General features: G+C 36.9%; 1 protein-coding gene across 1 annotated transcript in view; it reads left to right on the forward strand.

Annotated features, from left to right (window-relative positions):
• The window catches only part of LOC133563535 (1-phosphatidylinositol 4,5-bisphosphate phosphodiesterase zeta-1-like), a 59115-nt gene that overhangs the window by 23902 nt on the left and 22109 nt on the right, over positions 1-13104 (forward strand). Inside the window, exons 7-9 of the mRNA XM_061917705.1 lie at positions 3656-3772; positions 6519-6691; positions 12670-12796. Of these exons, the coding sequence (XP_061773689.1) occupies positions 3656-3772; positions 6519-6691; positions 12670-12796 (417 nt within the window). The remainder of the gene's footprint in view (positions 1-3655; positions 3773-6518; positions 6692-12669; positions 12797-13104) is intronic.

Genomic DNA, 13104 nt, shown 5'->3' on the forward strand with positions numbered 1-13104 from the left:
ACACACACTTGTTATTACATATGTTGACCAGAGGTGGAGCACTTAAATTTTTTTACACACAGCTGTTATTTCATACGTTGACACACACAGTCATTTGAAAAATCCCTCCTTTTTGGGACCACCCTAATTTGGATTGATAGACATTCTCAATTAAATGCAATTGTTTTCTGTATTGGGACCATGATTTTGTTCCTTAGGTGTTCACCGGTACTTTTCCTTGTTGATGTATTTGTTTCCTGAAGGAACTCTTCTGAAGGAATCAATAAAGTACTATCTGTCTTAAGAATGGTAAAAATACAAGAACACACACACACACACACACACACACATTCATGTATTTGTTGCCTTGAGACATTCGAAAAATGCCTACCTCTTTAGGACCACCCTTTCTACACATATAAAGATTTGTATTTACAACATTAATAATATATACATACTTTATGCAAAAATAAAAAAGGTAAGTTTTAAGTACATTTTAATTTTTTTTATTTTTTGTTTGTAATTGTTTTAATCTTTATTATTTACTTCAAGTTATTACATTATGTCTTTCTATACATTATTAATTGATTAATTTTGGCCAAAGGGGGCGCATTTTAATTTCATACACACACTTGTTATTACATATCTTGGCCAGAGGGGGAGCACTTCAAATTTTTACACACGCTTGTTGTTTCATATGTTGACCAGAAGGGAGCACTTTTAAAACCCACACAGTCAATTTGAAAAATCCTTCTTTTTTTTGTTAGATTTCATAAACTATAAAGATTTGTATTTACAACATTAATATTATATACATATTATGCAAATATAAAAAAGCTTGCTGTGAAAAATGAGTTGAAATTTCAAAAGAAAAAGGTTACAGTTTCACAAACACTCATAATTTGGCAGTGTTATGATAGAAGTCGTAATTTAACTTCAAAATTGAAAAACGGAACATTTGTGCAACATTATGATAAAACTTGGAATTGTACTAAATCACAGTCGCAATTACAAGAAAAGCTTAAAATGTTGGCAATTTTATGAAAAGAGTCGTAATTTTGTAAGAAAAATTAAAAATGTTGGCAATGTTATAATAATCGGAAATTTTAGTTGGCAAAATTATGACGGAAGTCATAATTTTACTCATGCCACCATTTTACAAGAACAACAAAAAATAATTGGCAATATTGTGATAAGTCAGAATTTAATGAGAAATGTCATCATTTTGCATTAAAAAGTAATAATTTTACATTAAAAAAGTAATAATTATATGAGAACATATTGCAATTTTACAGAAACCAAAAGAATATGAGAAGTTATTCCAAATATTAAAAAAAAGTTACTTTTTTGTTTGTTTATTTTTTTTAATCTTTATTGTTTACTTCAAGTTATTACAATATGTCCCTATATACATATTTATTTATTTTTTTAAACATTTGGCAAAAGGGAGCGCATTTGAATTCCTTACACACATTTGTTATTTCATATGTTGACCAGGGAGTACTTCAATTTCTTACACACACTTGTTATTTCATATGTTGACCAGAGGGGGAGCAATTCAATTTCTTACACACACTTGTTATTTCATATGTTGACCAGAGGGGGAGCAATTCAGTTTCTTACACACATTTGTTATGACATATGATGACCAGAGGGGGAGAACTTTTAACACCGACACAGTCAATTTGAAAAATCCCTTTTTCTTGGGACCACCCTCATTTTGATACATTTCACAAAATGAGATCTCTTTTTTTTAATATAATGTGCTTAAGGCTGAGGACAAATGAGTCACGGACTGCAGAGGGCCCCTGTGCCGCACTTTGGGCAACCCCGAACCTAACCGTTAATGGCCACTATAGTCTTCGTACCATAGTGTTTTTGTTCATCCTATGGTCTCATATGGGACGTGAGTTGTCTTACGTCAGCACCGGAAGTCGTAAAATCAGCTGCTCACCTGCCAAGTTCTTTTGGGGGAGGAATAGGGAAGTCCTTCTTTAGCTGCCATCTTGTTTTATCATAAATTGTCGCCTTTGCACTTGTTAATGTTTACTTTTGCATGCACATTAAATCAACAAAAAAAATCCTGACTTTGGAGCAATGATCACGGACTCTAGTATTTGGCTCTCTACTAGATGCGATGGTTTTCCGTATTGTCACCATGAGTTCGGTCCTAACCTGTTCACCGGTCCTCATGTGGAAGGTACTTTTCCATGTTGATGTTTCAAGAAGGGTAGAAATACAAAAACACACACACAATAGTGCAAAAACTCCGAACACAGAGATGATCCAAAATAACTAAAAAAAAACAAGCAGGCCATGAAACTAATAGTAATTTTTTTAACAAGGATAAGAGGAAATAGCCTCAAAGTTTACATCTTATCACCGCCGATGTTTTTGCGAGTGAGCCACTTCCAAATGGAAGAACATGAGCAATGACATCGCCACTATTGTCAAGAAATATAATTGTCCACTGCTCGTTAAAACTTTATTTACAATGAATCATTTCAACTTTGTGGAAATGTATTCACCCCAATCATCCCTGGAACTAATGGACGGTAATAAACAAGGGTTTCCTCTACACCAGGGGTGTCCAAAGTGCACCTGGGGGGCCATTTGTGGCCCGCAGGTAATCGTTTACCGGACCTCCACACATTCTGCAAAAATTGCAAAATTGATAGTATTGAAAAATGTTTAAAAAACATTTAAAAAAAGTGGAATTAGGTGTAATCTAATGAGAAAAAGTGGTAATGTTGACACAAAGCTGCCATGCAGGCAGTTTTTTTTCCCTTTTGTCTTTACTTTCTTTTTTTTACATTGCTCAAAAAAGAAATTTATGTTATATTGAATTATTACTTAAAAATGATCACTTTAAAATGTTTTATGTGTAAAAAATATTGCATATGTTGGGTAGTTGCCATTGAAAAACATCCAAAATTTGACAAAAGAGCATAAAACAAACAAAATAATAGTTCAAACTTAAAATCGACAGATATATCAGAAGTTGATCTTGAAATTTAAGTCTTAAAAGTAAAAAAAAACTAATAAAAATGCATCACTTTATGAGTGGGGAACCTTTCGGATCTCAAATATATTTAGTAGGATTTTATTTAACTTTTCACTGTGATTATTTAAAAATATTAAACAATTAAAATCAATAGTGTCCTGCATTATTGATCTTTGAGGGCTTTACTTGCTAAATAAAGGAACTCTCCTGAAGGAATCAATAAAGTACTATCTATCTATCTAAATACTGCATAATCAATAAAGTACTAGCTATCTATCTAAATACTGCATATTTCAGTTTTACTATAAAAAACAAAGTTGTCTTTCACAGAAAAGGCATAAAACCTTATTTGTTTTACTTTATATCAACCTCAAGTTAATATAGAGATTTACTGTAAGCATTAAATAAAAAATAATAATAACTTGACTTGTTTTTAACATTTTAGTGACTGAGACCCTCTATGCTCCCCAGGAGCCATAAGGATTAAAAAAAAAATCCATTTTGTTATGGGTTGAAAATGAAAATGATCAAAATGGCCCCCGCATGCTTAAATGTTACCATGTGCGGCCCTCTGTGGAAAAAGTTTGGACACCCCTGCTTTACACCCTGATTATTCACATGATACATCCTTTATGTTCATCTTTTGACTGTGTGGCATCCTCTTTTTTGAAGGTAAAGAATTTGTTCACCACAATCAGAGGTTCCTCAGCAGGATTTACCCAGCAGGCTCCAGGACGTCTTCCTCCAACTATAACCCTCAGGAGTTTTGGAACGTGGGCTCGCAGCTCGGTGGGTGTTTGTGTACATGACACTGTTATTTTGCTTATTTACAGGGTCATGAATTTTGGATATTTACAGTATCGTAAAAAGAACAATGTTTTTCTTTTATTTTTCTCATGTGAACAAATTTAGTTGAAGTTGTAAGCCCTTTTCAAAGTTAAAAGGTGAATTCCATATTAAATTGACAGTTAATATTAATTGAAAGTGGACTGAATCGAAGCAGCTCTTATCTCGTGTAAAAAAAGAAGGAAAAAAGACTGCTTTGGCTTAGTGCAACATTAAAGGGGAACATGTCTAATGAACAGTGAAAGAACATTTCCCTGCACCACCTAATCTGCCTTTCACCTGGAGACAAACTAAAATGGTTTTTAAATTGATTTCACCGCCACTGAAATGTGCTTCTATTACTTCCCTTGACTTCATCCTAGTCCAATTCTAACTTCTCTGCTGTTCCATTTCTTTGGAGCTCTCCTTCAATGAACCAGACAAAGCCTGGCGCAGCTCGATAAAAACAAACAAGCTAAAAGGCGCGACCTTGATGCGTGTGCTGCTGTTTTGTCTGCCGCTCCTGTCGCCCTTGCTCTCTTTGCCGCGGCTCCTAGAAAGCCAGCCTGATGTGATGGCGCGGTTTTGAGGTTTTGTATTTTTTTTTGAAAGATGCTGCAGGCTGGATGGATCAATGCCACTTCAAATCGGCAGAAAGTCTTCTGAATAATTAACTTGCATGATTTTAAGTTGGTTATTATCTGTTGTTCTCACTGGCGTTCTTCCCTACTCTTGTGTACAAACCCCATTTCCATATGAGTTGGGAAATTGTGTTAGATGTAAATATAAACAGAATACAATGATTTGCAAATCCTTTTCAACCCATATTCAGTTGAATATGCTACAAAGACAACATATTTGATGTTCAAACTGAAAAAAAAAAATAATAATTTGAAAATAATCATTAGCTTTAGAATTCAATGCCGGCAACACGTGACAAAGAAGTTGGGAAAGGTGGCAATAAATACTGATAATGTTGAGAAATGCTCATCAAACACTTATTTGGAACATCTCACAAGTGTGCAGGCTAATTGGGAACAGGTGGGTGCCATGATTGGGTATAAAAACAGCTTCCCAAAAATGCTCAGTCTTTCACAAGAAAGGATGGGGCGAGGTACACCCCTTTGTCCACAACTGGGTGAGCAAATAGTCAAACAGTTTAAGAACAACGTTTCTCAAAGTGCAATTGCAAGAAATTTAGGGATTTCAACATCTACGCTCCATAATTTCATCAAAAGGTTCAGAAAATCTGGAGAAATCACTCCACGTAAGCGGCATGGCCGGAAACCAAAATTGAATGACCGTGACCTTCCATGCCTCAGACGGCACTGTATCAAAAACCGACATCAATCTCTAAAGGATATCACCACTTGTGCTCAGGAACACTTCAGAAAACTACTGTCACTAAATACAGCTCATCGCTACATTTGTAAGTGCAAGTCAAAGCTCTACTATGCAAAGCGAAAGCCATTTACTGTATCAACAACATCCAGAAACACTGCCGGCTTCTTGGGCCCGATATCATATAAGATGGACTGATGCAAAGTGGAAAAGTGTTCTGTGGTCTGACGAATCCACATTTCAAATTATATAGCATAGCTCGGTTGGTAGAGTGGCCGTGCCAGCAACTTGAGAGTTGCAGGTTCGATTCCCGCTTGTGCCATCCTAGTTACTACCGTTGTGTCCTTGGGCAAGACACTTTACCCACCTGCTCCCAGTACCACCCACACTGGTATAAATGTAACTTAGATATTGGGTGTCACTATGTAAAGCGCTTTGAATCACTTGAGAAAAGCGCTATATAAATATAATTCACTAATATTTGGAAACAGAGGATGTGGTGTCCTCCAGAACAAAGAGGAAAAGAACCATTCGGATTGTTATAGGCGCAAAGTTCAATAGCAAGCATATGTGATGGTATGGGGGTGTATTAGTGCCCAAAGCATGGGTAACTTACACATCTGTGAAGGCACCATTAATGCTGAAAGGTACATACAGGTTTTGGAACAACATATGCTGCCATTTAAGCGCTTTTTCTTTTTCATGGACGCCCCTGCTTATTTCAGCAAGACAATGTCGAGGCCACATTCAGCAAGTGTTACAACAGAACTGTCTCCCATGGAAAATGTTTGGCGCGTTATGAAGCGTAAAATACGACAGCGGAGACCCCGGACTGTTGAACGACTGAAGCTCTACATAAAACAAGAATGGGAAAGAATTCCACTTTCAAAGCTTCAACAATTAGTTTCCTGAGTTCCCAAACGTTTATTGAGTGTTGTTAAAAGAAAAGGTGATGTAACACAGTGGTGAACATGCCCTTTCCCAACTACTTTGGCACGTGTTGCAGCCATAAAATTCTAAGTTAATTATTATCTGCCAAAAAATAATAAAGTTTATGAGTTTGAACATTAAATATGTTGTCTTTGTAGCATATTCAACTGAATATGGGTTGAAAAGGATTTGCAAATCATTGTATTCTGTTTATATTTATATATAACACAATTTCCCAACTCGTATGGAAACGGGCTTTGTACACAAGAGTAGGGAAGAACATTTTCTGCCCATGATGCAACATGGAGGATGGTTGCAGATGCATCATGTCCTCCCTCCTGCACATCAAACAAAAGCTTCTCATTTTCGAAAACACAAAAAAAAAGGAAAAAGCTTGATTTTGTTCATTCCTCACCATTGGCCTTGTGGTATTTTGCAGTGGCACTCAATTTCCAGTCCCTGGGAATGCCAATGGACCTTAATGATGGCCGTTTCCAGGACAACGGGGGCTGTGGGTATGTCTTAAAGCCTGCAGTGCTCATGTCCAGTCAGAAGAGCTTTGATCCTGGCGGCAGTCAGCGCGGCGTGCAACCAACACACCTGCTGCTCAAGGTACGACCGTGACAGCCGTCTACTGATCCACAGCAACCCTAGCCTAACCCCCTATATATATATATATATATATTTTTTTTTTTTTTTTCTTTTTAAAACAATGTTGCCTTCTTCCAAACTTGCTCCAAACGAGCCATTTGGAATTTTAACTTTAGTGACGTATTCGCCTTACTAATATCAGCAGACATCTCCATATATGGTCAAGGTTTGCCCAAAGAGCTTCGCCTGTGTCCGCCATTTTGATCCAGTTGTAGTCGATAAGTTTCTTATTTTCTTTTATCCTCTTGTTGTTGGGCAGATTGTCTCGTACATCCTCATGCGTACCATTTCACATAATAAATGTTTTATATATGTATGTGTATATATGTATATATATATGTATATGTATGTATATATACACATATATATGTATATGTATGTATATATATATATATGATATATACACATGTATATCCACATATACTGTATATGTATATATATAAATATATATAATGTATATATGTATGTGTATATATATGTACATTGCTTTCGGTCCCCTAGAAGGGGGGGGCGTGGGGGGTTAAAAGGTAAAAAGGTATATGTGTTTAAAAATCCTAAAATCATTTTTAAGGTTGTATTTTTTCTCTAAAATTGTCTCTGAAAGTTATAAGAAGCAAATAATTTTTTTTTTTATTTATTCAAACAAGTGAAGACCAAGTCTTTTAAATATTTTCTTAGATTATCAAATTCTATTTGAGTTTTGTCTCTCTTAGAATTAAAAATGTCAAGCAAAGCGAGACCAGCTTGCTAGTAAATAAATACAATTTTAAAAATAGAGGCAGCTCACTGGTAAGTGCTGCTATTTGAGTTATTTTTAGAACAGGCCAGCGGGCCTCTCATCTGGTCCTCACGGGCGACCTGGTGGCCGCGGGCACCGTTTTGGTGACCCCTGTGCTAGAGAATGAAGAGAATTTCATAACGTCCGTAGTAACTTACCACATAGTGAAGGACGAATACTATTTGATTTCCTATTATGCAGCTCATTTTTATTTGACACTTAAAATGTCTGACAATCTTGCACTTTCTGTTTTGGAAATGACACAAATGTTTGTGCCACTGCTTAATAACTTTAATAAATACACATTTGGTCAATTGACTTAGTTGTGATTTCCCTCTCTGCATGAATTTTTCATGTGTGTATATATATATATATATATATATATATATATATATATACATATATATATATATATATATATATATATGTGTGTGTGTGTGTATTTATATATATATATATGTATATGTATATATATATATATATATATATATGTTTATTTTATTTTTCATTCAAAGCTGTATGTAGAAGTGTCTGGTTGTATCTGCTGCTTTAATGTCTTTAATGTCCTCTGTGTTCTTTGATTTTTGATGTTTCCCTCTTACACACATGGAAGAGGGATGTGTACTATGGCTATGAGTTGTTGTTTTTTCTGTTTTTTTCCCCCTTGGCCTCAGTCTGCACCCCCACTCCAGGGCCTAGGCTAAGTCCGATTTTTTTTAAATTTTATTTTAATCTTCTATTTTTTTTGTACCCCCACCCCCCCCTTGTTTACCTGTATGTCATCTTTTTTTTGTAAGGGGCGCTGGAAGCCGGCAGACCCGTCAGCAATCCTGTTCTGTCTCCCTGTAATGTTTGTCTGATCTTGAATGGGATTGTGCTGAAAATTGTAATATTCCTGAAGGAACTCTCCTGACAGAATAAATAAAGTACTATCTAATCTAATCTATCTAATATGTGTATATGTATATATGTATATGTATATGTGTATATATATATATATATATATATATATATATATATATATATATATATATATATATATATATATATATATATATATATATATAGGTGTGGGAAAAAAAATCACAAGACTACTTCATCTCTACAGATCTGTTTCATGAGGGGTTCCCTCAATCATCAGGAGATGATTGAGGGAAAAAAAAAAAAAAAAAAAAAAAAAAAAAATCTCCTGATGATTGAGGGAACCCCTCATGAAACAGATCTGTAGAGATGAAGTAGTCTTGTGATCATCAGGAGATTTTAATGGAAGCATTCACATACAATGGTTTATATAGAGCACAGAGTGGGTGGGTACAAGCAGGCGTAGGGTGTGGTGATTGGCTCATGTGTTACCTAGGAGGTGTTTCCGTCTATGGCGGCATGTTGAAATGATTTCACTGCGCTTGTTGAGGGATGATAGCTCTGGATGATATATAATAAACAGTTTCTCTTTTAAGCATAGGTTGCATCTTTTATTACCACTGTTGTAAGGTGTGCTGGATGCAAGAATTTGCCATGTTATTGAATATTCAACATTATTGTCTTTGAGGTTCCAAATGTGTTTGCTGAGTTCTGTAGAATTCTGCAAAGTCTGGTTTCCAAAGGAGGCGTTGTGATTGACAAATTGACATTTGTTGAGCACTGTACGACGATCCGAAATGGAAAAGTTCAGCATCGACTACTCCACGAAGAACATTCCCATACCCGCGCAGAAGGACTACAAGCAAAGACTCATAGAAAAGACGGAACACTTCCTAAGAAGGATGCGGTGGAAAGCACACTTTTTCCTCCACCCTGAAACAAAAGGAACGCAAAAGGAAACTTACGGATTCAAATCTACCAAGAACCCACCCACAGTCAAGGAATTAAAGGACTTTGAGAACGACATGCTCAAAATGATACAATCAGTCAAATTTAAGCCAGCCCGCAACCCATTCCTCACCAAGCTGAAAAATGACACGGAGCGCATCAAGAAAGTAAGCAACCTCATCATAGCCGCCGATAAAACCACAAACTTCTACAGAATGGACATACCAGAACATAACTCTTTACTGGACAAAAGCATCACCAAATCATACAAAAAAGCGCAACCCAACACTTTACAGAACATCCACCTGGAAAACAAGCGGATCGCAACCGAACTGGACATTGAGGACAGGGTGGACGCCACAGCCAACAAAGAAGCCTTCATCACATTGAAGGACCACAAACCCAACTTCGCAAATAACCCAACATGCCGACTAATAAACCCAACTAAATCCGAAATAGGAAAAATCAGCAAAATAATCCTGGACAGAATCAACGCAAAAATCAAGGACAAAACACCACTCAACCAATGGAGAAATACAGCAGCAGTAATCAAAATGGTTTAACAACATCCAAGACAAACAACAACACAACTTTATCTCCTTCGACATCGAAGAATTTTACCCTTCCATCACGCAAGACCTACTGACCCAAGCACTAAACTTCGCCTCGGACTACGACTCAATCACAGGCAACGAAAGAAACATCATCATCCACGCAAAGAACTCCATACTCATCCACAACAGTACACCATGGCAAAAAAAGAACAATTCAACATTTGACGTTACTATGGGGAGTTTTGACGGAGCAGAAACGTGCGAACTCGTTGGGAGTTTCCTCCTCTCCCAGCTTGCTAGCCTCAACCTGAACCTTGGTATTTACCGTGATGATGGACTGGCAGTGTGCCGCGCCTCGCCAAGGAGCAGCGAGAACACCAAGAAGCGCATATGCCAAATCTTCAAAGAAAACGGCCTACGGATCACGATTGAAGCCAACAAGCAAACCGTCAACTTCCTCGACGTCACTTTCAACCTGAGAAATAACAGCTACCAACCATTCACGAAACCCAACACAACACTCCAATACGTGCACCACGACAGCAACCACCCACCCACCACCACGAAAAGAATACCTACCGGAATTAATAAAAGGCTATCGATGCTGTCATCCAGCAAAGCTGAATTCGACCAAGCAACCCCCCCGTACCAGAAAGCACTTGATGAAAGCGGATACAACTTCACCCTCACCTATGAACCCACCCCAGGAAACCAACCAAAAAAGAGCAGAAAACGAAACAGCATCATCTGGTACAATCCGCCATTCAGCAAAGACGTCTCAACCAACATCGGCCGCAAGTTCCTCACTCTGATCGACAAACACTTCCCCAAAGGCAACACCCTAAGAAAAATATTCAACAAGAACAACATTAAATTGAGCTACAGCTGTATGAATAACATGCAACAAATCATTTCAAACCACAACAAAGCAATTGCAAAAGGACTGCCTACCCCCAGACTAAACGACTCTGAAACCAATAACAAATGTAACTGTCGCAAGAAACCTGATTGCCCTCTCAACGGAAGGTGCTTACAGACATCAGTCGTTTACCAAGCAAAGGTAATACGCAAGGACATTAACACATCCGACACGTACGTAGGATTAACCGAAGGAGCGTTCAAAACAAGATGGAATAATCACAACGCCTCCTTTAGAAACCAGACTTTGCAGAATTCTACAATACTCAGCAAACACATTTGGAACCTCAAAGACAATAATGTTGAATATTCAATAACATGGCAAATTATTGCATCCAGCACACCTTACAACAGTGGTAATAAAAGATGCAACCTATGCTTGAAAGAGAAACTGTTTATTATATATCATCCAGAGCTATCATCCCTCAACAAGCGCAGTGAAATCATTTCAACATGCCGCCATAGACGGAAACACCTCCTAGGTAACACATGAGCCAATCACCACACCCTACGCCTGCTTGTACCCACCCACTCTGTGCTCTATATAAACCATTGTATGTGAATGCTTCCATTAAAATCTCCTGATGATTGAGGGAACCCCTCATGAAACAGATCTGTAGAGATGAAGTAGTCTTGTGATTTTTTCCCACACCTACATATATATATATATATATATATATATATATATATATATATATATATATATATATATATATATATATATATATATATATATATATATATATATATATATATATATATTTATATATATATATATATATATATATATATATATATATATATGTATGTATATGTATGTATATGTATGGCGCAGTGGTAGAGTGGCCGCGTGCAACCCGAGGGTCCCTGGTTCAATCCCCACCTAGTACCAACTTCGTCAAGTCCGTTGTGTCCTTGTGCAAAACACTTCACCCTTGCTCCTGATGGGTGCTGGTTAGCGCCTTTCATGGCAGTTCCTGCCATCAGTGTGTGAATGTGTGTGTGAATGTGGAAATAGTGTCAAAATGCTTTGAGTACCTCGAAGGTAGAAAAGCGCTATACTAGTACAACCCATTCATCATTTATCATACATTATTTGTGTAGAGCAATTTTTATAGTATCTGACTCAAACTTTATTTAGATTTGATGCTTTTTTTGGGGGGGGGGGACTAAACCCAATTCAAAGGAAATCAAATCTTTAATGTTTTTTGGTGGGAAATGACAAATTTAATCTAATTTAACATAAATTATGACCATCACTGGGGATCAAACCCAGTAAGTCTACCATATAAAACAAGTGCTTCATGCTGCGTGCTTTGGGCCCAGAAACGATGTGAAGAGATCTTTAGCTATTATCAGTGACGGAGCAGGAAGGCGCTTGGAAAACATTTGCGCCTCTCAGTGTCACTGAGGAAAAAAAGGTTGATAGGTAGATCGGTAGATTTTTATAAATAAAAAGAACAGTTTGGTTTCTTCTCATTTACTCCCCTCCACTTGGGTAACTACATTTAATTTTAAATTTACAAAAAGAAATGAACAAAAGCCTTTCAAAACCTTTCAGTGTGGACCAAAAGCAGAGCTCAAACAGTGAATCTTTATAGAATATAAACGGGATGAGTGAGTCGGGGGGGCCGTCACTTTTATTTGCATTGTCACCGTTGTCATTTGATCATTTCAAGGAGAAACATTGCAGCCTTGAATCAACGCTGTTTGAATCTTGAGTAGCATTTAAAGAAGCCAACTTGTAAATTATTCATCTGTTCAGGAAAACAATATCCCACCTTGTTGTTTAGCATAAAAATCTTCTTTTTATTGACTATTAAGAAGAGATGTGTTATCTATGTTTATGTTAAATAGTCACACACATGTGCCAACTACAGGTGATCAGTGGCTCCAACCTACCTGTTCCCAGGAGTGGCAAGGCTCTGGACCCTTTTGTCAGAGTGGAGATTCACGGGATCGCATCGGACTGCAGCAGGAAAACCACACACACTGTCAAAAACAACTGTAAGTACTGCAAAACTTTTAATGTGCGCCACTTTGGCAGTCTGCACTTTTATTAGAGGACTAAAGCGGAGGGTCCTTGTACCTTCCGTTCATTCTATTTCCAATTCTCTAATGAAAATCCTCCTCAAAACATATTGGACCATTTTTTCTATTTTCATTTCTGAAACAAAAGTTGGAAAACTATTTAATAAGACTTTTTTTTAAAACGACAAAAAGACACCTGCTGGACAAAGGTGGTCCATGTACCTTTCTTCTATCTCCAATTCTGAAAGGCAAATCAAAAAACCAAGTAAGTGAAGTGAAGTGAA

This window comes from Nerophis ophidion, linkage group LG12 (assembly GCF_033978795.1).
Source record: "Nerophis ophidion isolate RoL-2023_Sa linkage group LG12, RoL_Noph_v1.0, whole genome shotgun sequence".
NCBI classification, from domain to species: Eukaryota; Metazoa; Chordata; class Actinopteri; order Syngnathiformes; family Syngnathidae; genus Nerophis; species Nerophis ophidion.